Below are 27,505 nucleotides of genomic sequence, written 5' to 3' on the forward strand. Positions count from 1 at the left end.
TCAGAATTCTTCAGCAATGTAAATAAAATATAAAATATGATAGCAAAATTTACCTAATAACTCCAAGCTGTCCAACTTTGTACGAAATGTTTGAGTAGTATAAAAGGCGATCTAATGTTGACGATGAGCAACATGCTGGTTCTTTGACGTTCCAATCCCGAAGACCGGACTTACAACCTAACGAACCATGACGCGTGTGGCTCAGTGGATTCTGTTCCATGTTTACCTAAAATAGATAACATACACATTTACAGTCCATCACGTAAGGAAAAGGCAGGAGAGCACTAAATTGCTCTCCTTGTGTTTCCAAGGAGAGCAATTTGCTCTTTTAAAGAATGAATATGCTGTGAGGTACTGGAAGTAAATTCGCACTTCAAAGCAGGCAGGGAAATCCTCTTTTTTTTTTGGCGAAACTGATTGCTGATTTAAAAGGTAGAGGTAGAAAGAAGTGCGATCGCACAGGAACTTCTTAAAAATGATGAACTGCATTTAGATTGAAAAGAGGCCACTCTCTCAAAATGTTATTAAGAGAGTATAGCTGTGCCAGATCTGTATGTCACCTGACATGTAGGGGCGCTCTTTAAAATGTATATAAACATAACAAAACAGTCTATTAACATAAATTGTATCATAACATAGTATAATAACAGTTTGTCTTCTTGTAAAGTTTGAATAGAAAAGAATTATTATTATTATCAAATATTCTTATTTCATATCATCTTCAAATGTAGATCACATATTTTATTCAAATTCTTTTTATTATGTTCTATTGGTTAAATAAATGTTACCAAATCAAATCAATCAACATTCAAATCGAATACATATTAAGCAATCAATTATTAAATGTATGTTATAACAATGATTTGGACTTACCATGTTTTTGATGTTTTTTATATTTAATCTTAAAAGCTTTGTCTGTGTACAAACAACAAGTTTCAAATAATGTTAAATATTAGATAATGAATGCTGTACAAGCAGTGCCTTCATAAGTGACATATCTTTAAATATTTAATATGGTGTAGGCTGTGTTACCTTGATTTGTCCATGTATATAACCAATAGCAGAGTGAGCTAGTAGAAGATTCAAAAGATTCGTAAAGAAACAGATCTTCTCCTCATTAGTAATCAAAAGATCAAGGTCAACAGCCTGGAGTTCACAAGTTGCCGTGATAATGTCAAACCACTCTGGCATACCACTCGCAAGAAATGCGCCACCCATGTCAAAGATGCCCTCAGTGTTGGAGCTTCCAATGTGATCTGCAATAAGTAAGAAAATTCGTGTTTATTTTTTAAAATTGGAAATGTGATTTACAAGATTACACAAGAAAGCCCTGGGAAAAGTTCCAGGTGCTGGCATAAACTATTTTTCTACTTAAGCATTTTCTACCTTGATTTAAGCTAAAAATCTCTTACTTTTCATCAGTCTGATCAATCGAGATAGTAGATCCTTAACGACAGTAGCTGGATGTCGAGCTTTTTCTGTCCACTCCTCTCCACCATTTAATACCAACTGCCCATCAGGCATTTGTGATTTGATCACTGGTGGCAAATATAGTGAAATAGTTGGACAGCAACTTTTTACCATTACGTCCACAAGATCAAGTTTCAAACTTTTCGCAATAGTTTCCAATCTATATCAAGAAATTCAGGTATTTTGATGTTTTGAAAATGTATGCTTTGCTATAAGTGAGAAAAATTAATTTTTACTATAGAAATGAATCCAATTCTAAATTATCACCACTATTATTAGTTCATTGCTGGATACTGTAAAATAAAATACATTACCTGGATGGTGAAATGTTATCATGGAACATAAGTTTACCAAGTTCAAAATGAGGGCCTTTGCTGAGCACAGAAAATGGGTTTGATGGCTTAGGTTGTGTACCTAAAAATAAATGTTAAAAATACAGTTCAAATCTTCAGGACACTCCCAGTGGACACTTTCCTATGAAACGAACAATGTGCAGTAAAGGGGCACTTTTTTTAGTTATTGAAGGTTATTTGATAATAAATTCTGTACAAGCAGTGCCTTCAGAAGTGACATATCTTTAAATCTTTAATATGGTGTAGGCTGTGTTACCTTAATTTTCCATGTATATAACTAATAGCAGAGTGTTCTACTATATATAAGTAAATATTAACTTTAGTGCAATTTATTTGACATTAATAGAATTCTTGAAATGGCAAGTAGCAGTGGTAAGTAGTGATTTTTAAAAGAATATAAACAAATCTATTTTTTTTTTCTTTTTTATTGAAAGTTTTGGTAGCTGAATTTTTTTTTCTTCAAATATTAGTATAAAATAAAATCATTATAACAACACAAATTATTTACAAACAAAATTTACAGTGTAGCTTAAAGTAATACTAAATATATTTCTTACCAGATTGACGATCTGGAGATTCTAGAAGTACACTTGCCAAGGTGTTTACATGGTCGCAAATTGTCTTCAAATAATTCACCTGCTTCTGCGAGTGTTCCTCTCCGTGACTGTAGTACTTTGATACCTTGAGCTCTTTTGTGACATCATCATCCAATACCTGCATGAGTTTACTGGAGCACTTTTGGACCGAGGCTGTAGTTACTCCATCCTTTTGGTGCATTCGTTTCAAAGGAGATTTCTTGGGAGATTTGGAAGACTTTTCTGGCGACAGGGATTGCTTAAAATCCATAACTGAATTAAAAAGTTCTCTGTGCCATCTGACACTCCTCTCAAGATTAGAAGACTGGAGAGGTCTGCTGCCACACAGAAGGAGTTCATGAACACTTTGTTTTAAGACGTCAGAATGCATAGCATCTTTTTGAACTCTCAAGGCTCCGTACAAAAGTTGGACAAATTCACCAACACCAAGCATACTCAAATCATTTCCTTTCGCAATGGCAGTGTTAGAGACGGTAGAACTCTCAGCTCTATCTAATAAACTTAGTGATGTTTCGTAGAACTTACTAGCCGTACATGCCAAGTCTAGTGCAACCATACATGAAATATTTCTACCCTGTAAATGACTGTACAGTTCAACAAGACCTAGTTTATCTCTTGCGTATGGATTAAGATCCAGTGGTTTATATAAATTTGACGGCAGTCTTGCAAGAGTTTCGTCAACGACATTGCCTGCGGACATTGCTGAGACGGCAGAGTTTGCGATGTTAGCAATGACCCCTAACCGGGAAGATTGCGACGTAGGTGCCGATAACCTCTTTATTGCACTGACATCTAAACTTTGAACTTGTTCGATTGCGGAATTCCAGTGTTGTGAAAAATGCACTTCTGAAACTTCGCAACCTTTGTCCATTCCAAACATGTCAATCACCTAAAAAAAATGTAACAATTTGTTAATCCAAAGAATGTAGTTTCTACCAATGTCAAGCTTTACACATTTATAAGAATTTTCAGTTGAATGTCATTTTTGTCTGTTAACCTCTCTGAAAAGCAACACAGTACTGGAAAGTCGAGTTGGTGCTCTCTATATTTTTCACCCGATGCTTACCTGGATGGGAAAATTTCAAAACTATTTTAATGAGAATTTACAGGACACCAGATTGTTCAGATGACCTAAAATGTGTCATTTATGGACTAGGCATTGACACATTTTCCATTCATTGTTCTTATCGTAAAGATAATACATAATGTCTGCTCATTTTGAAATCATATGTTAAAAATAATAATCATAAAATTCCATACCTGTTTGGCTTTCCGAAACTTTCCGTTCACCATGCAAATTCTAACTAACATCTCCTGAGTTGAAAGCATGTATGAAATTATTCCATCAGAAGTCGCTGGTTTGGATACAGCAGATGATTTTGCATAGTGGCTAATCTTTCTTTTACGTCTATCACTGCTGGTTGATAAACCTGAAGAGAGTTTGTGAAACCATATGTTAGTTTACAGTAACTAGTGGAAGTAGCACGGGATCTACAGTGGTATGAAATAAAAAATAGGTCACTCTAAATAATAAGAAAGTGGAATGACATAACAATGGTAAGTGTGTTAGACTAGCATGTTACATCTGTGACATGTTTCTTGTATTCCTGGGTTGACGTAAAGCTGTTGGTCCCATTGCACATGTTCACAATAAAGAACTTGGCACACAACTTAAAAGAATAGGGGAATGTGATCTTTCTTGTACTAAGAGGTCAAGACAAATATATATATAATTAATTCTGACAAAATGTTGAAAAAACTAAAAAAATCCTACTATATGGACTGCCAGGTTGAACATTCTTCTTCTGCCTGGTTAGTTCTTCCTTTTCTTTCTGTACCTCCTCATCAATGAGCCTTCCAAGTTCATCATCTACATGACTGCTGTATCTATCCTGCCCTTTGACCTTTTCAGATACTAACTGGAAACGCCAGAGAGCTTCGTTTGTGCATTTCTCAAGTCTGGCAATTCTTTGTTTCAATTCAGATTGAGAGATTGAACACTTCAAATGTTTGTGAAGCTCTTTGCTGTCTCCAAGACTGCTTCCATCTGACTTCTGAAGACATGTGTCACTCAAGTCATTCAGACACTCTTTAAAAACCTTCAGAAAGATATCAATGACCGCTGGTGACGCTAAAAATCCATGAGAGGTCATCTGGTTTGACAGACCCGATAGACTGCTGCTGGAACCACCAGATTCAAGTTTTTCTGAATTGTACAGGTCAGAGCTACTAGTATTCTTACGTCCTTGTCGTACAAACCCAAAACTGCCGTCTCCTAAAGGTTCGTCGCAATCACTTCCAGATCTTGACGACCTCTGATCGTCAAACCTTACAAACAAGAGCGAGAAAATGTTCTCCAGGGTTTCCACACGAAAGGTCAGAGGGTAAATGTTGCGGAGGTTTTCTTTTGCATATATCAAAGATCTCTGGAACACAGTAGTTTGTTGAGTTAAGGTGGGTGTTATATTCGGTCTAGCAACTGCTTTGGCGAATTCCATCGTTGCAATAAAACTCATGTACACCGACAAATCCCTTGCTTGTTCAATGGACCGTACTTTATCTGCAGTTTGTTTATTCTTCGCAATTGATATCATTTCATCTGAGAAAAAAAATGGAAAGGGAAAAAAATTAGTGATTCAATTTAGTGTAGATGCAGATGGTAATTCCATTCCAACTTCAACACCATTTAAGACAGCATATAACTTTAAAACAACAGAAAGATAATATAACTAGTGCAACTTAACTTAACCCATATAATCTTCTATTGTCTTGCTATGTGAGGCAACGGTACTGGCACTCTTTTGCCAATGAAAACAAGTCTTTTACCAGGATTTTTTATTTGTTTGAATTGTAGTGTTTTGGCAAATATACATAGTCTAAAGCTCTGTCTACATTATCAAACTTTATGTGACAAAAAAAATATCACTACCATATTTGAGCACATCACTACCATATTTGGGCATATCACTACCATATTTGGGCACATCACACTTTTTTTGCAAACAAGTTTGATAGTGTAGACCGATCTTAATATAATTCTGCTATGAGGGAGTTTGGAATGGTGTATAATGTTAAACTTGCTAACCTTCTGTAAAAGTTCCACTAAGTGCATCAATCACATCTGCAGGCTCTAGACTGAAGCAGCAGCCACAGTGATGAATGACACTCAATGCTGACTGGCCACTTAGAAGGTTAACCTCAACATCTCTCCTTTCACCATCTTCATCCACAGTACTAGACGTAACATAAAAACCACTATGATTATGTACAATCCTCTCGATTACAAACATTAAAATATTTGGCATACTATCTGGAATCAGAATCTTATAAACAAGATTCATCTCTCATTGCATCATCCTTTAGATGGAATTTTAAGAAGTTGATTTTTACAAGTATTTAGCTCTGTCGACACTTTCAAACAAGTTTGACAGGAAAAGTGTGATGTGGCCAAATATGGTAGTAAGGCCAAATAAAAAAACATACTTGTTAAGCGTCACCGCCCGCTCCTGATTATCCAGCCGCCTCTCTTTTTATTTTTATTTTTTTTTTACCGATATACAACGGAAAGTTCAGCGGCCCGGCCCAGCTCCAGAGTAGGGCTCGAAATTCACGCTAGCAAACTAGGATTTTGCTAGTAGATTCTTCATAATTGCTATTTGAAAATTTCAAAACTAGCAAATATTTGTTAGGCTAGTGTAATTTTTGAAAAATACGTACTTTTTAGCTTAGACAACGCTAGCCGCCGATCGCTCTATGTCGACAACGGCAATTTGGTGAAAACAATTGTTTCATTTACACGCCGCCGATTTACGTCAAGGAAACGCGAATAGCACCGTGAATCATGTAATGTGGTAAACAGCATGCTTTTTCCCCAACACATTAAATCATGTGCATTTAGTACGTCGCTGAGGATTACATCATCAGTCACGTGATTACAGAATACGCGATTATCAATTTAGGGATTTAACGAAATAAATATTTTGCCTACACAGTGGTCGAAGCGCGTTTTTTTATAGGTTCGTAAATAGGAAACACCCCATACATAATGGACTCTACCAATTTTGTTTACGATGATCTCGCGCTCGAGATCGGCACACCACGAGGTCCTGTTGGGCGATGGGTTTCCTTATGCCTGGTTTACCTGTGGAATAATTACATACACTTTTTGCATCACAACTTTAAATACTGATTTACACAGCAATTGGCAAAGGATTCATCAAAGAAGAATGAATACGTTGAATAAAAATTCACTTAAGAAATGCCGTAATAAGCTGTTTTCAAACTATAGTATAAATCAGCCCACTATTTAGTATTATTGAGACCAAATCATGCTTCTCGCGATAGGGAATTTCCTGGATAGATGAGTCGAGCGAGAGACGGCGGATGGCCGATGAGTGAGGTGGGGGTAGCAGCTTGGACGGATTAGTTAGCCTAGGGCCTACAATTTTGCTTGGTGGCAATTAAATTTAATGTTTTAATTACGTCTGGATATAAACAATACAAAACTCAATTTTGTCATAAGCAATAATATTTCATACATAGTCAATTTTGTTCTGTTTCGCATTTTTAAAGTTTGACGTTTCGTCCTAAAAAAAGTGGGGCAAAACGTCCACCGCGCAAAAATATACCTCTATAAAAAGTAAAAAAAAAAAAAAAAAACCGTCCCCCCGCCCCTGAAAATTTATGAGGGTGTGACGCTTAACAAGTATATTTTTTTATTTGGCCTAATAATGACATTATTGTGTCCATATATGAGCACATCACATTTTTGGTCACATAAAGTTTGTGTAGACAGAGCTTTAACAGCCTATGTAACATTCCTATACCTTGTTTTATCCATACACCACTTGATTAGTTCAATGCTCTGTGATAACCTTTGACATGCTCCACTCAGAAGAGAATCGTTGCTCTGTCAACAAAAAAACAGTAAATTTAATGAAAAATCAGTTATCGTGGAAGGCATTCAACAGTCAGTATAATTGGTAATTAAATTAACTAAAATTCTTTTTAAACCAAGTCGCAGATTTGAACCATCACCCTGTGATTTGTAAGAAAGAACCAAGCTACAGTGTCATTTTTACCTTAAAATCAACAGCTTGTAGAAGACGGCTAGCAGATGAAGATGTTGTGACAATACCCAGACCAAGCAAGACAACCAATACCCTGAGATTTGACAGCTCTTGTGGGGCTAGCAGATCAGCTAATTCCCCAAACATTTCTTCTTTGATAAATGATAAACTTGATAGCTGAGGAAGAATACATATAAAGCTGTCTACCCTATCAAACTAGTTTGACAAAAAGTGTGATGTGCCCAAATATGGTACAGTACTGTAGCGATGACTTCATCATGTCCATATATGGGCACATCACATATTTTGTCAGACAAAGTTTGATAGTGTAGCCGGAGCTTTTAATAAATGGTTGACATGACTTCTTAACAATTTGACTTCAGCCATTGGACCTTTTTCAGAAAAGTGTCTTAATGCCTTAATTAAAGTCTTTGGTGGCAACATTTGGAGAAAGCAAAGTGTTATTAAAAGAGAGAACATAAAAACAAGAGTTAAGACAACTTATTATAAGTAAAAGTTAATATATCAAGAGTTTTTATACAGTAATTACAACTAGAGGGTAAACTCTATCAAAAGCATTTGACCATGGGATGGGAACATATAATATGGTTGTGGCTATCTCCTAGTTGACTCTCTAGTTATATATTAATGCATCAATACATCTTACCACAATCTGTTCAAGCACATGCTGCTTGTGATTCCATGACTGGAAGTAAAGTCGTTTCCAAACGGATTCACGATTCATACTGTTCATTCCCAACATGGCGTACCCGTTGGCGATATCCTCTCCAGATTCCAACTTGTCTTTTGGTATCAACCTTCTTCTGTATTCCATCATGAATTCATTGTTAATTCTAGAGCATAGTTGTACAAACTTGTCCTCCTTGTACACGATACATGAATACAGAGTGTGTAGCTCAAGACAAGGCTGACTGACTGCGAGGTTTAAAAGTTCTCTACCCATGTTCTTCACGCTCTCTGTTGTCTCATCTAGCGGCCACTGAGTTTTTGCGATTAGATCGTATATCTTAAGGTACAGTGACTTATCGATAGCTTTAGAACTCTTTACCATATTTATAAGTGTGGTTATTGTTGAAAGGACAATGGCTTTAGAGGAAGTCTGGGACGAAAAGCTATTTAGAAAGTTGATGATTGTACATCCTAGAATGGGATCTTTTATAAGAATATCCTGAAGGAGTCGTTGACAACTTTTAGACATCTGTGAATTTTGACTCCTTGTTGAGGATTCATCCTTTCTTTCGAAGAAGTAGAAGTACTGATAGAGTTCCTGAAAAATAAATCAAATAAAAATTCAATTCATATTCAGGACACCCTACTTAAGGGACACTTTGTTGAGTTCTAAAGGTGTCCCCTTAATAGAGGTTCTACTGTATGACCATTGCTTTGTTGTGTGTACAGTACAGTGGGCTAAATTATTCTCGGCCCCTAGAACCAAGCTCACTAGAAGAAGACAATATATACGGTAGGCCTAGGTAGTAAAAATCATGAAGTTTTGTAAATGCTACAGTAGTTTGTGTTAGAAAATGATTGACCACTGTTAAATGACTATGAGGCCTACTGCAATTACCTTTAAGGTGGATTTGTTAAAACCAATATTCTTGCACATTAACAGAAGTATGCTAAATTGAAGGTGATGTAAAAAGCTGGATGTCTAGAAAAGAAAAAAAAAGTTTATATTAATTGTACAGTGTGTGGCCAGATAAGAATTGAAGTATCTTTTACCCCTTTTGTAATTGTATAACCCGAGTTATACCCGGGATGCAAAAATGAGGAAATGTAGGCCGGTGTAAACGACGTAAAAAGTTACCCGGGTCACTGAACCACCCAGGTAAGTGATGCTGAATGTATTTAGCATCAAGTCAATCCGGGACACACCCGGGATGAATTTGTGTTTGCAGTGTAAAACGCTCAGCGTATCTTTACCCATTTGTTTAATATCCTTGCTCACTATAGTATTTAATTTACATACAATTAAGATAAGATTGATTTTGTTTATTCGCTAATTTGATAAATAAAACTTATGGTTACTTGTTATTCATTTTTATTTCAAGATTCAATTTTTGTGTGTATTGCATTAACATTTACACGGGTTGGTATTTTGCAGTGTAAATTCCAGGGTTAATAAATCAGGTGTGAAAAGGAAATTTATCGAGACACGACACATGTTTGTTATAAGCTCGGCGGTGTAAAAGGGGTATATGTCAAACGCTTACTTGAGTGTGAACACTTTTGTCCTGTAGAAATTGGCAACATAGTAAGGAAAGATGCTCTGGTGACACAACACTCTGTGAACCAAAACTGTAAAGAAATACATATATGATAAATATGTTAATATTTAATTCTTTAAGTACTATAAATGAAAAGGAAAACAAATAGTTATAACACTGTATAATTTGTTATATTTTATCAACAAAGAATAAAAAATTATAGTGATAATTTGTGAACAACTAAAACTTAATTATTTTTTCTAATACATTATTAGCCAATAAAAGTTAGCTTAGTACTTAGACATACCTGTATTTTTCTGGATTTTGTATTGCCCAAAACATCATTTTTTCAATCATCAACCTCTCTTCGTTATCAAAATTCTCAAATGCATAGCCATCAACTAATTCATCAAGCCCTAGATTTGGATTTTTATGCACGTCACCATCTTGAAATTTGACTTTACCACAGCAGGAATTCTCTACCCCACCTCCTAGATTCCAAAAAGTCAAAGCGCATGCCCTAGCTAGCTCCCACTGCCCAAGTTGAAAATACTTCCTGAACGACAGCATTGAGTGCCTGAGTAAAACGCTGCGACCACTGCGACAAATGGGTGCTGGCCTAGGCCTAGCATTATATGGCGTCAGCTCATTTTCTGAGATAAGATTAGCTTCTCTTGAGGTTAATTCTGATAGTACCGTAGTCATTATTGACTGATATATGCTCCGATTTCCAATTACTATATTATTATGATCATTTTGGGTCTTTTTTTCGTTCCTAATTCCTCAGTCTGCCACATTTCTGATGACAATTTCTCAGCTGATGCATGTTTTTATAGTGCGCCCTCTGTAGTCGTAAAACTTTTCGCGGATATTGACCTCGATATGGATAAAAAAAAAGATTTTTTATTGAATATGAATAGCGCCGCCGTTATTATTATTTGTCAGAGCCATATATATAAAGAGTTACGACATTGAAGATTAGAAGCCATGTTTGTGTCAAAGAATTCGCACGCTGAGGGCACGCGCGTCTATTTTGTATAGCGTTTTCCTGTAGTTCATGCATTATTTTTAGATTTTTTTGTCTATGAAATAACGCTTATATTCCGTTTTTATTTTAGTAATTAATTTTATTAATGGTATTAATTTTGTAACATATATATATTGTGTCTATAATAACAAAATAATAAATTTTAGGGCCTACATGCAAGTCAGAATACATCAAAGCATGAACCAATACAAATTCACCCCTCTTTTTATACAGTATGCTCTCCGTGTGTTTTTGATACAAACTTTCCGAGACTCGTTCATCATTTCATTTGTAATAATTTGCCTTTATTATTTTAATATTGTTCATACCCTATTCAATATATTAACAAATATATCCACGACACTTTATTATTTTATTTAGTCATCAAAGCATGCATTATGAATTGAAAATATTACATATTAATTGTTATAGGACGTAGTTATGGGATGTTTCGTTCCAAAATCAATCAATCGAACTTTATAATGTACTAGCGCACGCGCGCGCAATATTCTTTGCCGCAAGTACTTCTGTACGCTGTGCACATCGATATTACCGTAAAATGTGCAATTACATTTTTTTAAATATAAGAAAAAGTTTAAAGTATTTTCTTGCTCCTATACTTTACATCAGACAAGTTTGACACAAATTGATATGCATATCACGTGACTATAATCCAATGTCGTAACTCTTTATATATATGGCTCTGTTATTTGTTTTAATAGTGCGCCCTCTGTACTTTAAAAACTTTCCGCGCGGATAACATTTTTTTTTTTTCATATTGAATGTGAATAGCGCCGCCGCCCCGTTATTAAATTCCGCATATATCCGGGTCACGTGTAAATCATTGTTTACGTTACAAACAAATCGAGTTTCTGATAATAATATTTATTGTTGATGCATGATCCTGACCTGACCACACACTGACCACACACTGCTCTGAAAGTGTGTAAATTGTTATATTGTAATAAAACAAATCACTGAAAGAAAGATGCTGTTTGTTTCTCTCCTGCTTGTTTCTTTAGCGTCAGTAAACTGCCGAATATTTCCAGAAATTCAGGACGATTTTGAAGGCAAAAATTGGGCTCTCATCGTAGCAGGATCGAACGGATGGGACAACTATCGGCATCAGGTACGATCACCTTGTAACCGAGTTAGCCGGCCTCAGGCACAATTAGCCTAATTATAGTAATTCAAGGCTAAGATACAGTAAAAAGTATTCAATTAAAAGTATTCAATTAAAAGTATTCTGAATAATACTGGATTTAATCATGTATTTTCAAATAACATACCTATAAGATTCAGCATGGTTTAAATCTTTTAAGTGTGTTAATCGTCAAATGTATGAATTGGATTGGTTTAATAAAAGCTGTACCAAACCATCATTATCACTTTATGTTAAATTTAAAAAAATGCCTGAGTTAGAAAATTATCTTACTGTTAAAACTGATTTTCATGGTGCTCAATTGAAATTTAAGGCAAGGTCAAATACTCTTCAACTTGAAAGTAGATTAAGTAAATGGGATATGAATAATACTGGTAATTGTATGTTATGTAAGGATGAACCTGAAGATTTATATCATTTTATGTTAAATTGTAAAGTACTACAAGAAGTGCGAATTTCAGAATTTGAATGCTTGGAACAAAACCTTAATGATTCTGGTCTTTCAGATCTATGGAATTCACTCCAGTTAAATAATTCAGAGGTTATCTTAATGATTATGTTATGCGCGATTTGCGCAATTTGAAATTGCGCAAAAAAATCCTTGCGCAATTTGAAATTGCGCAAAGAATTCTTGCGCAATTTAAAATTGCGCAAGGATTTTTTTGCGCAATTTCAAATTGCGCAAGAAAATCTTTGCGCAATTTTAAATTGCGCAAGAATTCTTTGCGCAATTTGAAAACGAACTGTAAATTTTCAAATTGCGCAACAAAATTCTACCAGACAATCGGTATTATAATAATTTATTGGAAACTAAATAACTCAAAATAAAACATAATAAATGCGAAGATAACATGTGTATAATAAATACATAACATTTATTATTACAATTAAATAATACTATCACTGTATTACTTGAAATAAATCAAAATAAATGTAAAAATTAAGTTTTTAATATTAGTTTAAGCTAGGCCATGTAACCTAGTCAGTATCAGTAGTCCAGACCCTAGCTAGGCTAGAGTAGTATAGCCGGCCGCCCGCGCCGCGCCCGCCTGGTGGAACACCACCGCTTCGTTTTCCTTCGTCGGTTCTTCGACGGTATGCTAACTTATAACAATATTTGCACTACTAAAATAAGGAAATGCGATATTTATCTTTAATTTTGAATCATTAGAAATTACTATAAAAATATGGGTGTGCATGATTTCACAATCTGTCGAAAAACCTTGCGCAATTTGCAGATTACTTGCGCAATTTAATACGTTGCTTGCGCAATTTGAAACACATGTTTCAATTCAAATTGCGCAAGGATTTTTTTTGCGCAATTTCAAATTGCGCAAATCGTTCAAATCGCGCATAACAATTATACTTGGTGGTGATTGTTCTGTTCTCATTCCAACAATGTCGATTAATATGGTAAAAAGCCCATGACATTCTTGATAAATTCTGCAAATCATATCTTAAGAAAGCATGGGCCTTTAGACAACGTATAAAGTCTAACATTATCGAATGATTTTTTATTTTATGTAATTTGGTTTAGTTATCTTACTTTGTTCTTTTTCTTTTTTTTTTATATCAATTCTGTTTACAGTCATCAAATAATTCACCACAGCTGAAATAATTTAATCTATGCTTTCCTGTTTATTGATGTCCCTAATTTGGGTTCCTATTGTTCCTTATCATTTTTGCTGGTAGACACTGTGTTTCAAGAGTGTGTATATCTTAACATAGATTCTAAGTACTGTATATTCCTTTGTTCATATACGGTACTAATTATTATGCTAATTTAGTGTCCAAGCTTATGTATGTGGGTTGCATTTAATTGGTATAGTATTACAGTTTATTTTTAATTTGGTTTTATCGAACTTCCGTTTTATCTGAGCATTATCTGTTTTAATCTAGTCTATCTTTATTTTTATACTCTTATATTTTTATATTGTATGTTTAATTGTTTTAAGGATGCACCATTATTATGTGTGCCGCTGTTCAAAAAGCGTTTTCCAAATAAATTATTATTATTATTATTATTAGTAGAAATAATAATGGTCAGTTTTAAGTGTGAATTAACGTGACCATGCTTTGTGGTGGAACAATTCAGGGAAAAATTTCATTTGAAAATTTTGTTTAGCAAAATTGCTAATCAAACTGATTTTTTAGGGTATTGCTAAACTGCGCAAACACTGCGCAAACAACAACAAAAGCTGCGCAAACCTCCTTCAAACCAATTAATATTTATTAGAACACAACTAGAACTATATAGGGAGACAATTTATGAGAAAAAAAATTTGAAATTCCTTTAAGTTTGCCTTTTTTTGGGTTAAAAACTTCCATTTTTGGGAAAATTACTGATTTCACAGCGCAAACAACAACAAAAAGCTGCGCAAACCTCCTTTAAATCAATTAATATTGATTAAAACACAACTAGACCTATATAGGGAGACAATTTATGGGGAAACACATTTGAAATTCCTTTAAGTTTGCCTTTTTTTTGGGTGAAAAACTTCAATTTTGGGAAAATTACTGATTTCACAGCTCAAAAAAAAAAAAAAAGCTGCGCAAACCTCCTTTAAATCAATTAATATTGATTAAAACACAACTAGACCTATATAGGGAGACAATTTATGGGAAAACAAATTTGAAATTCCTTTAAGTTTGCCTTTTTTTTAGTGAAAAACTTCAAAACTGTAATACTAATACTGTACCAATTAAATGCAACCCACATACATAAGCTTGGACACTAAATTAGCATAACAATTAGTATATGAACAAAGGAATATACAGTACTTAATCTATGTTAATATATACACACTCTTGATACACAGTGTCTACCAGCAAAAATAATAAGGAACAATAGGAACCCAAATTAGGGACATCAATAAACAGGAAAGCATAGATTAAATTATTTCAGCTGTGGTGTTACATTAAAATGGAATATTCAACAAAAAATTGTTTCCCCTTCCCTGCAATTTTGGACGTTTTTTGGAAAATAATACATATATATCACTTTAAAAACATTAAACCATGTCATTCCTTGTCTTAAATGTACGTTTTATGGTAAATTATGATAAAAAGTGAGAAACAATGCACTACCTAAGTAGCTCGCGGCGATCGACCTCTCGTGGACGGTCTTAGGCCTAGCCTGGCTAGGCTTAGTTTTGTAGGCCTAGCTGGTAAACATCGGTAACGTGCGAACATCGTACGCTAGCTATATACCTAGCCTGACGTTGTATAGTTGCTGCATTAATTGTCTTTCTATTTTTGCCAGACTCCGTTGATACAAATTGGGGAAAACCCGGTATTTTCGCTGAAAAGTTAGGAGTCTTCCATTTGTTTTGGCCTCACGATCGATCGAAAAGTGGGCGAATTACAGGTGAAAAACAAAAATATCAATCCGCGCGCAATGCATTTTGGAATTTATAGCGGGCCACTATAATTATTAAAATCGACTTATTTTTCACATTTTTAACCGTTTAAAGACGAAAAAAGTTATCGCAATAGGACCATATAGTATTATTTTTACATTAAATATAGTTTGTGATCTTAAATTAGATCTAAAAAACGTAGGGAATGGGGCTTTAAGAATTATTTTTTCAGGGGGACAATACATATACGTATAAGCTCCATGGTTTTAAAATCATCAATTTTGCTCAGTCATCAACATGTGACTCTGTATCTGACACTTTTAGATTAGTATCCTATTATATCTTGTGTAAATATATCGAAGCATTATAAAACCATAAAGTAGTTACATAAGGTAACATAAGATAACCGAATGCATTTTTTATCAGTTTATTAACTATACTAACTGGCATTTTATAGTATCAGGAATGAGTAATAGTGTACTTCCTTTGTTATTATGAAATGAATCGCTACATTTGTTCAGTTCAAGCAGCAAATATGTTTGCTTATTTCTGACCTTATACTCATGACTTTGGTACTGTATACAAAGACAGGCTCAAACAATAAGTATACCACATGACATAATAATGGTATCCACATTTCACCATTTTGTTTATTTTGGTGCTTTTCTGACTTTTTAAGTTTTCTGACTTTGAATTTTGTGTACAGTTGAGTCCGGGATTACCTTAAGTAAAGCACAAGACATACATCTGATTTCCACATACTTATTATTTAAAACCATGTGACATTCAGTTAGTTTTATGATGCAATTAAGACCTATGATGACTCATACATTTATCTTTTCAGTAGTTATTCTTAGTTTTGGATAAATTTTGCAGACAAATTTAGGTTTAGTACGGCCTTGTTTCCTGGTATTTTTATTTTAAGTCTGGCATTTTTTATTTCAGGTGTACGTTTTGGCAACCTAAATTATAACTGTATTATTATGATTAAATATTCAATAAAAAGTCTGTCACTATCCACAATAATCAATGAATGAATTATAAGTTTTATTTTTATTTATTAAATCATGTTTTTATTTTCTAAATAGGCTGACGTTTGCCATGCCTACCAGATACTGCATCGTAATGGCATTCCTGATAAACAAATTGTTGTGATGATGTATGATGATATAGCAAATAATGAAGAGTAGGTTTACAGTCTTTTGTTCAGCCACGCTAAAGCAGATTATTATAAGTTATTCATTTACGTTAATTTTAAATTTTATTACCATTTTAAAATATTGTAATGTATAATCGTGTATTGTTTTTTTTTTTAAAGAAATAAAAGGCCGGGCGTGATCATCAATCATCCAGCTGGTGATGACGTTTACCATGGTGTTCCTAAAGATTACAATGGAGAGGTATAATAATAATTTCCATAATTGACTGAAGCTCTGTCTACACTACCAAATATAATACTTAATAGGGATATGCCCACATATGGTAGTGATATGACATCACCGTGTCCATATATGGGCACATAACATTTTTTGGTCACATAAAGTTTGATTTAATCAGTATAGGGCTTGACGTGTCACTATAAGGTTGAGTGGTTAAGTATGTTTTGCGATGGTTTTCTAATCGCACGATCAGGACTTTTCTTCCAATTGCTTGCGTCCTAAGGCAAGGGATTTTCCTTATGTTTGCCTCTCTACACACCACTCAGGGGTACAAATGAGTAGGCCAACCTGGTCCATACATGTTTGAACCAAAAGGAACCGGGCAATAAAACATTCAAGCAAGAACAACATATTATTATCATTACCATTATAATTATTACCGTATAATCTAGGAAGGTGGGATTATACCAGAGGATATACGGTAATGTAAGCACAGCTGCACCCTCTATATTTATTATATATTTTTTCCAATTTGTTTTGGCAATAATTCATATTTATGTCATAACAAAATAAAGATAAAGTGACCAGTTTTTTATTTTATTTTTTTATATAGAAGGTTGTTTCCTTATCCTTAAAATAAAAATATTTCCTGAACCAAAAGGAAATAACTAACAGCCAGTAGAAATTGAAAGTCTCATAATATCTGAAGTTATAAGATCTATTGTGTGTTCCAACAAAGACCTATGATATAGATCAGTAAAGTTCACATGACTGAACAAACAAGTGTCTACTAAAGACAGTCCAGAAAAAAATTCTTTGATATTGTTTGAAGATTACTGCTGGATATTGCTTTGTGTCTGAACAAGATATCTTTAAAAAAGATTACGTTTTAAACCATCCTGCATAAAAAATAAAGCCTTTCATATTCATTTGTTTTCCAGAAAACATAATTAACACAAAAATTATACATGATGGATAACAATACAAAAACCCAGGACACCATTCTGGCAGATAGTCAAAAAGCAATAAAAATATTGCTATAAACAGACTCTCTTATAGTGCTGGTTGACGAAAAAATAATTATAAGCTTTCGATTTGAAAGAAAATGTGTGAAAATCAGGGAGAGAGAAGGGGCTCAGCTTTAATCAGGTGTCACCTTCCACCACCTAAATTTGCTTTACCACAGGTCCCACCATGGGGGTCTGTGGCTCAATTAGTTAGTGTCTCTCTCCCCCCACCCACCTCCAATTTCAAAATTCTGGATCCACGCTAGCCCTGTACCAAATTTTTCATACATGCCCCTGTTATGCGCGATTTGCGCAATTTAAAATTGCGCAAAGAATTCTTGCGCAAGGATTTTCTTGCGCAATATTAAATTGCGCAAGACTTGCGCAATTTCAAATTGCGCAAGAAAATCCGTGCGCAATTTTAAATTGCGCTGCACAATTTGTAAATTGCGCAAGATAGTTCTTGCGCAATATGACACCTTTGCGCAATTTGAAAACGAACTGTTTGTTATTTTTATTATTGTACTCATTTGTTGTTGAGAATGGTACCGAAAGGTCAATCTTTTTTGTCATTAAATTAAATTTTTAAGTTAAATAGTAAATGTCTAATAATTCGTAATAATTATTGTTTCTAAAAAAAAATCCAATCATTATTAGTCTTATTAATCGTCATTAGTACTGATATTTGAATTGAAATTATTATATTACTATTGGTATTTATTTATGCCTTCTCCTCATATTATGTGTGAATATGGTATTTTATAGAACCATTGGGAATTCGAGATTTTTTTTATTCGGAAAAAAAATTCGGGAGGGAGGCTCCCGGGAGGGTAAGGAAATGCGATATTTTAAATTTTGAATCATTCTTAAAAATTACTAAAAAAATATGGGTGTGCATGATTTCACAATCTGTCGAAAAACCTTGCGCAATTTGCAGATTACTTGCGCAATTTGAAACACATGTTTCAAATCAAATTGCGCAAGAAATTTTTCAAATCGCGCATAACACCTACACTCCCATTTTGGCCGTATTTTAAACTCATCTCCACTTGTGACGTCACACACCTCTCGATAATAGATAGAGGGCGCTGTTGACTGAAAAAAGGAGCACCTCCTGTTTTGCTTCTCCTGCTTCAGATGTTGCATGTATGGTTTCTTTATAGTGTACTTTTCGTGCAATGTATACAGCTTTACATTACATCCAAAGGATGAGGCAATGAATGCATCTTGTTTTAAAGATACAAAGCAATTATATGCCAACTTATAATATCAGGTCTTAATTATTTAAAAACTTTCTGTAGTGTTTAAATAGTAATATACATTTGTGGTTTCTTTTTTTTTTGTTTAGGACGTGACTCCAAAAAATTTTCTGAATATTCTTCAAGGGAAAAAATCAGCAATGGCTGGTATAGGGAGTGGCAAAGTTATAGAAAGGTAAACCATGGAGTAAAGACAATTTTTAAATTGAGATTGTTGTGAAGAACAAAGGGAATTAAAACAATTTAGGAAGCATTTGATTTTTCACAATAAAGCAGGAAACATAAACTCCTCAGGCATTAATCTCTCTCTACACTATCAAAATGTATGGGACAAAAACATATGATGTGCCCAAATATGGAAGTGATATGCACAAATATGGTAGTGATGACATCATGTCCATATATGGGCACATCACATGTTTTAGTATCCTCTAAAAATTACATCAGTAAAAGGTAGCAAATGCAAAAAGTTAGTAATTATGATTGTTGCAGAATAATTGTGCTACTGTATTAATATTTTAAAATGGTTTTGAAAAAAAATTATAAAAGCATACCGTACATAAGAATATTATATTAGTCAAAAGAAATTAATTATGATGATATAGAATTAATTGAAATATATACTTTTTGTGTTTTTCAATTCAAAACATTTATTCAATAATAATAATAATAATAATAGTAAGACAAATAATACAAGAATAATAAACAATAAGAAATAGTAATACAATACAAAAACAAGAAAAGGTAAACAATAGAAAGGAATGCCATCATTGGGGTCATGATTCAGAAGTAACAAACTTGTCTCACCATGACATTATATAATTGAAATGAATGTTGGATAAATAACCTTTGGTCAACGCACAAAAAAATTAACATTTTGGTCTATTGGTTGGGCTCAATGCGGACATGCATAATAATTGAGGAATTATACATTACAATAATTTAATAACAAGTGCATTTTCTTTTTGTGGGTTTTTTTGTAATCACATTACCATTCCTAAACTTCAGTTTATGCAAAAAACTATTAAAATGAATGTTGGATAAATGACCTTTGGCCAACGCACAAGAAAATTAACATTTTGGTCTATTGGTTGGGCTCAATGCGGACATGCATAATAATTGAGGAATTAAATATTACAATAATTTAATAACAAGTGCATTTTCTTTTTGTGGGTTTTTTTGTAATCACATTACCATTCCTAAACTTCAGTTTATGCGAAAAACTATTAAAATGAATAAAATCAAGATCAAATAAGTTAAAACTGCCTCAATATAGATTTATTTTAACGACATGTTTCGGGCATAGCCCATCATCAGGTGAAAAGAATTGTAACAAAGGATAACATATATAAGTCACAAAATTACATAATAAAACAAATCAACCAATCAAAGATGTTAACAAACAAAAGGCATAGTTATAAAGGCACGCCTCCAAAAGCTATGGGGTACAAAGCAGGAATGGTTGCTTATAAAGCAGGAAATTTAAAACAAAGACAAAAGCTTCTATGCCTTTTGTTTGTTAACATCTTTGATTGGCTGATTTGTTTTATTATGTAATTTTGTGACTTATATATGTTATCCTTTGTTACAATTCTTTTCACCTGATGATGGGCTATGCCCGAAACATGTCGTTAAAATAAATCTATATTGAGGCAGTTTTAACTTGTTTGATCTTGATTTTTTTCTATATCCTGCCTATGCAGCTCTTTGATTTATATTAAAATGAATGTTGGATAAATGACCTTTGGCCAACGCACAAGAAAATTAACATTTTGGTCTATTGGTTGGGCTCAATGCGGACATGCATAATAATTGAGGAATTAAATATTACAATAATTTAATAACAAGTGCATTTTCTTTTTGTGGTTTTTTTTGTAATCACATTACCATTCCTAAACTTCAATTTATGTGAAAAACTACTTGAATATTGTGCAAGATTTTCCACATTAAACATTAAACATGCACGTTTCAGTTTCAAATTAATTTAAATTAATGTTTTTATTTATGTGAGTTTTTATTATTCTGTTTAGTGGACCCAATGATAATGTGTTTGTGTATTTTACGGACCATGGTGCACCTGGCCTCATTGCCTTTCCATCTGAAGAGGTGAGTCTTGACAAGTAAAATAAATTATACGTTATATAAATAGTTTATGTATAAAAGTAGACACTATTTTTCTGGGGGAGGAGAGGAGGGTGGTGTAATACAGTAGAGCCCATTCTTTGTTGAGACACCCCTATTAAAGGGACACCATGGTACCCAACAAAGTATACCCTTAATAGGGGTTCATACAATAATAAAATCAGATTTGATGGTAAAATCAAAAGTCACATTTATAGAAGGGCATGCAGGGTATCCGTATATGTCTGTATAGAAAATGTTTTTTAAGCTTTGTCCACACTATCAAACCAGTGTGATGTGCCCAAATATGGTAGTGATATTTCCAAATATGGTAGTGATATCATCATGTCCATATATGGGTACATCACATTTTTTTGTCACATAAAGTTTGATAGTGTAGACAAGGCTTTAGATATACTGCAATTGCAACTGCAAGGACAGTTAATATTGTTTTTTGTGTTTTTCTTTTTAGCTACATGCAAAAGACCTAATCACAGCATTGAATTCTATGTACAATGCGAAGCAGTATGCAAAGGTACAACAACTTTACATTATTTTCAGTAACACAGAAGCTACCATTCAAAGACCCTCAGTACAACAAAACTTTGGCAAAAAATTATTCAAATGGAAAATTATATATTATTATAATTCTAAAAATGTTAAAAAGAAAAGAGTACATAACTTGTTGGTATGAAGAATAAAAAGGATTAACAAAACAACATTTTTTCCTTGACGATATTACAATAATTACAATTTGTTGTTTCTTCAGCTGGTATTTTATCTGGAAGCGTGCGAATCTGGTTCAATGTTTAAAGACCTTTCATCCACAATCAACATCTATGCCACTTCTGCTGCCAACGGCAAGGAGTCTTCATATGCCTGCTACTTTGACAAAACCCTGGAAGTGTACTTGGGTGATCTGTACAGCGTCAAGTGGATGGAAGACTCTGATACGGTTAGCAAATGAATGAATAATAGCCTTTTCACATTAAACACTGGGAATAAAATTTGAAGGTACACTCATGTACCCAGAGTCCTAGTAGTACCATTCACATTGCCTAGTATTGAAGGTACACTCATGTACCCAGAGTCCTAGTAGTACCATTCACATTGCCTAGTATTGAAGGTACACTCATGTACCCAGAGTCCTAGTAGTACCATTCACATTGCCTAGTATTGAAGGTACACTCATGTACCCAGATTCCTAGTAGTACCATTCACATTGCCTAGTATTGAAGGTACACTCATGTACCCAGAGTCCTAGTAGTACCATTCACATTGCCTAGTATTGAAGGTACACTCATGTACCCAGAGTCCTAGTAGTACCATTCACATTGCCTAGTATTGAAGGTACACTCATGTACCCAGAGTCCTAGTAGTACCATTCACATTGCCTAGTATTGAAGGTACACTCATGTACCCAGAGTCCTAGTAGTACCATTCACATTGCCTAGTATTGAAGGTACACTCATGTACCCAGAGTCCTAGTAGTACCATTCACATTGCCTAGTTAGTATTGAAGGTACACTCATGTACCCAGAGTCCTAGTAGTACCATTCACATTGCCTAGTATTGAAGGTACACTCATGTACCCAGAGTCCTAGTAGTACCATTCACATTGCCTAGTATTGGAGGTACACTCATGTACCCAGAGTCCTAGTAGTACCATTCACATTGCCTAGTATTGAAGGTACACTCATGTACCCAGAGTCCTAGTAGTACCATTCACATTGCCTAGTATTGGAGGTACACTCATGTACCCAGAGTCCTAGTAGTACCATTCACATTGCCTAGTATTGAAGGTACACTCATGTACCCAGAGTCCTAGTAGTACCATTCACATTGCCTAGTATTGGAGGTACACTCATGTACCCAGAGTCCTAGTAGTACCATTCACATTGCCTAGTATTGAAGGTACACTCATGTACCCAGAGTCCTAGTAGTACCATTCACATTGCCTAGTATTGAAGGTACACTCATGTACCCAGAGTCCTAGTAGTACCATTCACATTGCCTAGTATTGGAGGTACACTCATGTACCCAGAGTCCTAGTAGTACCATTCACATTGCCTAGTAGAAACTCCAGAAAGACCTCATTCAAATCAATCATGAAATACCAGAATTGTATTTATTATTTAATAAATGTTCGGCTGAGGGTGAACATCTGACCATGTATAACAACACCAGCGTTTAGTCAGTCAGTTTAGTCAGTACCTTTCACATTGAATCCCTAATATGTTCTTGGTGCATTTGTAGAGTTTGAAGAGTTGTTGTATTGTACTGTTTAGTTGGTTTCTTAATTTACACCAAACAAAACGCCAGTATTGGCTCCAGAGTCTTAAGATAAGATAAGATAACTTTTATTGATCCTCAAAAAGGAAATTCATTGCTCATCATAATAACAAAGAAAACACAATAAAAACAAATATAGCATAAAACCATTCATATAAAAACATCTAAAAAATTACAAGATAAAATAATATTCTTGACTTCCTGTTGTACTGGATGATACCGGAGGGAATAAAGGATTTACCAAATCGATTTGTTTTCACACTGAGGAGCCTCAATCTACCACTTGGATTAAGTTGGTCTATGATCACTTTGTGGAGAGGATGAGAGGCATCCGACTCAATGCGTTCAAAATCTTTCTGGAGGTGTTCTAGGTGCACATCGGTAAAGGAAGGCAGTTCCAGACCAATCATTTTACCAGCCCGACGGATGAAAGTTTCAAAGCGTCCTTTATTCCCTCCGGTAACATTACCAGACCAACAGGAGAGGCAGTACGTCCAAACACTACATATAACGGATCTATAGAACGAAAGTAACATCAAATCACAGGAGTTAAATTTATATAAAGTTCTCATACAATACATTCTGGGATTTAATTTTTTGCTGATGAAGTCTATATGGTCTACTGCTTGCTGACCAATGCAAATAATGAATAGTTCACAGTTCAATACATTATTAGACAACATATGAATGAGTTAATGTTCTAAGTGTTCTAATTATTTATGCTGTTAAGTGTTATCCTTTTTGTAGGAAAACCTTGGCAAAGAATCTTTACACAAACAGTATAAGATTGTGCGAACAGAGACGAACCTTAGCCACGTACAAGAGTTTGGTGACATGAAGATGAGCAAGTGTAAAGTTGGAGATTTCCAAGGAGACGAGGCTAAGCCACTAAATCCGTTACCTTTTGCTCCTGTAAGTGAATCCAACCACTCTTCTAAAGTTCTTCTTTAAAGACTTCAACCTTGAATGTCATAGACTCTATTTATAACCTGTACAGCCACCAGTATGGTTGTTCAGATTTCAATCTGAATAATCTTCCAATCACAAATTAGTTATGAAAATATCAAACATGAATATCATTCTATAGAATACCAATAATAGCTAATTTAATTTAGAGGGGATGGGATAGGTGTTCAACATATTCCACAGGACCTTAACCACTTGCCCCACTCCACCCCCTTTATGTACATAGGAGATTTATTTTTTCAGCATTGACCCACTGGAATTATTTATTGTTAAAAGCATAAACAAGTTGTGGTATGATTATTAAAACTATGTCATTCCACAATACTGTAATTACTATACTATAATTCAACAATACTGAATCTATGGTTAAAGATATAGAAAACTGAAAAAAAGCAATGAAGATTGTTTAATGGTTTGTTCTCTTTCAGTTGAATGCCATACCGTCTCCTGAAGTACCTATGGCAATCCTCTATCACAAGTTGGAAAAAGCAAGCTCTCTGGAGGAAATGCAGAAGATCAGGCACAAGATCGAGGACATGAAACGGGTACAAAAAAAACAATATGACTACTGTATGAGATTCAAAGTCTGGCAAAAAGGCACTTATCCTCATTCCATCAGCCTGTGCCATCAAAATCTATAAACCCTAAAAGTTTAATACAGTATGATCATTGAATTGGTTATTACTAAGCCTGTGTGCATGTAACCCCAACATATCCTTGATTTGCCCACTGATAAAAGACACAGTATCTTAAAGTGATGTTATAATATGTACTGTACTACAATACTGCACTGTACTAATCTGTGGAATCGGTTACCTTTACACATTCGTTCAAGCAAGTCTACTGATGTTTTCAAGAGTGCGCTTAAGACACATCTGCTGTCGGCTGCTTTCAGCAATTTGTAAGATTTAATTTGTTTAGCTAGATACCCACATCACTGAGAACACCTGTGAGTTATGTACTGGCTGGTCTATGCACCTTAAATTGCTGGTAAACGGAAGCAGCGATGTGGGTTTGATTGGTCTTGTTTATTTTTTTCGGTTTTTGTCAAATTTATCAATTGTATTTAGGTTTAAGGTTTATATGTTTCATGGTTTTTCACAAGCGCCTTGAGCACTTTTGTGATATGTGCGCTGTATAAATCTTATTATTATTATTATTATTATTATTATTAAAGGGTCTTTCACTTTCCGTGCCGGAAAAAGGTGTGAAAGACCCTTTAAGCAGTTAAATTGTACTAACTGTCAACCAGGTCATGCTATACACTCCCAGTACATTACATTTACAATTGTTTTTTTCTCTTGTGTAGTTAAACGGCAATATCCATAAAACAATTGAGACGATTGTAAGTCAGTCAGTTAAGAGTGAGGAGGATGCAGACAGAATTATGCAAGCAGAAACTAAAGATATAACTGATTGGAACTGTTACAAGCAGGCTACTACCAAATTCTCTAAACAGTGTTATACACTGGGCCAGGTAATTGTTAATCAAGTTGGACCTTAATTACTGATTCGTTCCTCCCTTGTTTCTCCTACGTTATGTTTCCACTCTTTCTTTGATCTCTCATAAATTTTTTTCTTTCCTCCCTGAAAACATCTACAGTGTAGCTCAAATAAGTAAAGTAATTGATAAAATTGATGTTATTTATCTGTATTATATATAGTACTTAGTAGTATAATATACAGTACATTATTATATATAATATACATAATATTAATTTAAATATAGTACTATAAAAATCAAAATACCTATAAATTTGTAGCAAGATTTTAATCCTGTTTTCCAGGTGGCATAACGCTTTTTTCAAATCATTGAATTTGAAAATAAATAACGACAATGATGCATTTATTTGTACGCCTTTTCTTATAAAATCGTTGAATTTTGGTCATTTCGCCGCAACTCAATTTCGACTGGAAAACAGGCTTCAGACCTGATGTGAAAAAAACATAATGTAAAATTTGTTTTATTCTTTAGCATGACTATGCCATGACACTGATGGGCGTGTTGGTCAATTTGTGTGAAGAGCCAATCGAAACCAGCATGTAAGTATTTTATACAACTGATTGTTTAAAATACAAATTACCATTCACTATTTATTATATAACACCTACATAAATTCCTGTCATTTGATTGGACAATTGTGGGTCACATGGTGTGCAATAGTATGCACTATTTGATTCAAATGACAGGAATCTATTTAGATGTTATATAAAACAAATAATGAATGTTTTATATTCATATAATGGTACAAATAATGGCATTTGGTGAATGATGAAAGGTTATATCAACTCGGTTCACATCGTGCCATTATTTGTAAAAAATCAACTATAATAACACTTTTAGTATACATTTTTTAAAATAATACCGTACTGTATTATTATTTCTTTTCCTTGTTTTATTTCTAGTGTTCTGCAAACAATTGACAAGGTTTGTAAACTTGAGACAAACAAAGTTTAAACTGGACAGTAAATGTTTTCTGGACAAGAAATTACGATGACTATTAATTATAAACATAGCATTTTATATTGAAGGTTTTAAAGATATTTATACACAGACTTTCATTTTAAAACTTTATTTTAACAAAATAATTCTACAGTACTTTGTTTTGATTTGTTACTGAAATTGTTTTATTAAAACGTTTTTTAGTTATCAAAAACATACACTGGGGCAATTAGTACCTTAAATCAGCCAAATATTTGTAATTAAAAAATATTTTAATGAAATTTAATACTCGCTGTATTATTAATTGTTTATAGATTTTTTTGTTATGCCAAAATATGTGCTTCTCAAAATGGAAAGTAGTGATTTTTAATTATCAATCATTTTGAAAAAATAATTTAGTTTTTTCCAGACAAATAAGCTGCAATCTCAGTGTTAATGAGCATACAATTAGTATATAATTATAATATTATAGCATCATTATTAAATTATTTTAATATGTAAATGCGATAATGTAAATTTTACTCAGTGTTTAAAAATTTTATAGCAATAAAATAATCTCATCTATTAAATTGCCTGTTTTTATGTTGAGTACCTATACAGCTGTTTTTATATATTAAATATTTTTATAGTAAGGGTGTAGTAGAATATGTGAAAGTGCAACCACTGAGTCTCAAACTTCACTAGGGGTAGTCACGATCCAATTCATGTCTAAAATGTTAATGAAGCCTAGGTTCAAGAATCCTGTGTAGTGAGTGTGTAAATTTTCCTTATTGG

The 27,505-nt window shown here is 33.9% G+C and overlaps 2 protein-coding genes across 2 annotated transcripts in view; one reads left to right on the plus strand and one right to left on the minus strand.

Annotated features, from left to right (window-relative positions):
* LOC140061139 (zinc finger FYVE domain-containing protein 26-like) overlaps positions 1-10,581 on the minus strand; it is a 28,307-nt gene extending 17,726 nt beyond the window's left edge. Inside the window, exons 1-14 of the mRNA XM_072107595.1 lie at positions 10,024-10,581; positions 9,723-9,807; positions 9,077-9,160; positions 8,156-8,776; positions 7,501-7,665; positions 7,246-7,328; positions 5,505-5,653; positions 4,194-5,018; positions 3,680-3,849; positions 2,381-3,308; positions 1,785-1,884; positions 1,413-1,630; positions 1,033-1,256; positions 54-226 (exon numbers count right to left, since the gene is read on the minus strand). Coding sequence (XP_071963696.1) covers positions 54-226; positions 1,033-1,256; positions 1,413-1,630; positions 1,785-1,884; positions 2,381-3,308; positions 3,680-3,849; positions 4,194-5,018; positions 5,505-5,653; positions 7,246-7,328; positions 7,501-7,665; positions 8,156-8,776; positions 9,077-9,160; positions 9,723-9,807; positions 10,024-10,421 — 4,223 coding nt within the window. The 5' untranslated portion in view covers positions 10,422-10,581. The remainder of the gene's footprint in view (positions 1-53; positions 227-1,032; positions 1,257-1,412; positions 1,631-1,784; positions 1,885-2,380; positions 3,309-3,679; positions 3,850-4,193; positions 5,019-5,504; positions 5,654-7,245; positions 7,329-7,500; positions 7,666-8,155; positions 8,777-9,076; positions 9,161-9,722; positions 9,808-10,023) is intronic.
* A 1,026-nt stretch (positions 10,582-11,607) lies between these two features.
* Positions 11,608-27,253, plus strand: LOC140060326 (legumain-like). The gene is made up of 12 exons (XM_072106479.1): positions 11,608-11,872; positions 16,353-16,450; positions 16,583-16,664; positions 18,999-19,084; positions 20,940-21,015; positions 21,503-21,565; positions 21,800-21,985; positions 24,070-24,234; positions 24,717-24,833; positions 25,598-25,765; positions 26,264-26,331; positions 26,695-27,253. Exons 1-12 carry the CDS (start codon positions 11,732-11,734, stop codon positions 26,744-26,746), a joined length of 1,302 nt encoding a protein of 433 aa, XP_071962580.1. The 5' UTR covers positions 11,608-11,731; the 3' UTR covers positions 26,747-27,253.
* The last annotated feature ends 252 nt before the right edge of the window (positions 27,254-27,505 follow it).

The sequence above is a fragment of the Antedon mediterranea genome, chromosome 10 (genome assembly GCF_964355755.1).
Source record: "Antedon mediterranea chromosome 10, ecAntMedi1.1, whole genome shotgun sequence".
Classification (NCBI taxonomy): Eukaryota; Metazoa; Echinodermata; class Crinoidea; order Comatulida; family Antedonidae; genus Antedon; species Antedon mediterranea.

Coding starts and splice junctions, on each gene's coding strand:
- LOC140060326 (XM_072106479.1), top strand. CDS start 11,732: ATGCTGTTTGTTTCTCTCCTGCTTGTTTCTTTAGCGTCAGTAAACTGC. Junction 16,665..18,998: donor CTAAAGATTACAATGGAGAG/GTATAATAATAA, acceptor TTTTTTGTTTAG/GACGTGACTCCAAAAAATTT. Junction 21,986..24,069: donor GGATGGAAGACTCTGATACG/GTTAGCAAATGA, acceptor TCCTTTTTGTAG/GAAAACCTTGGCAAAGAATC.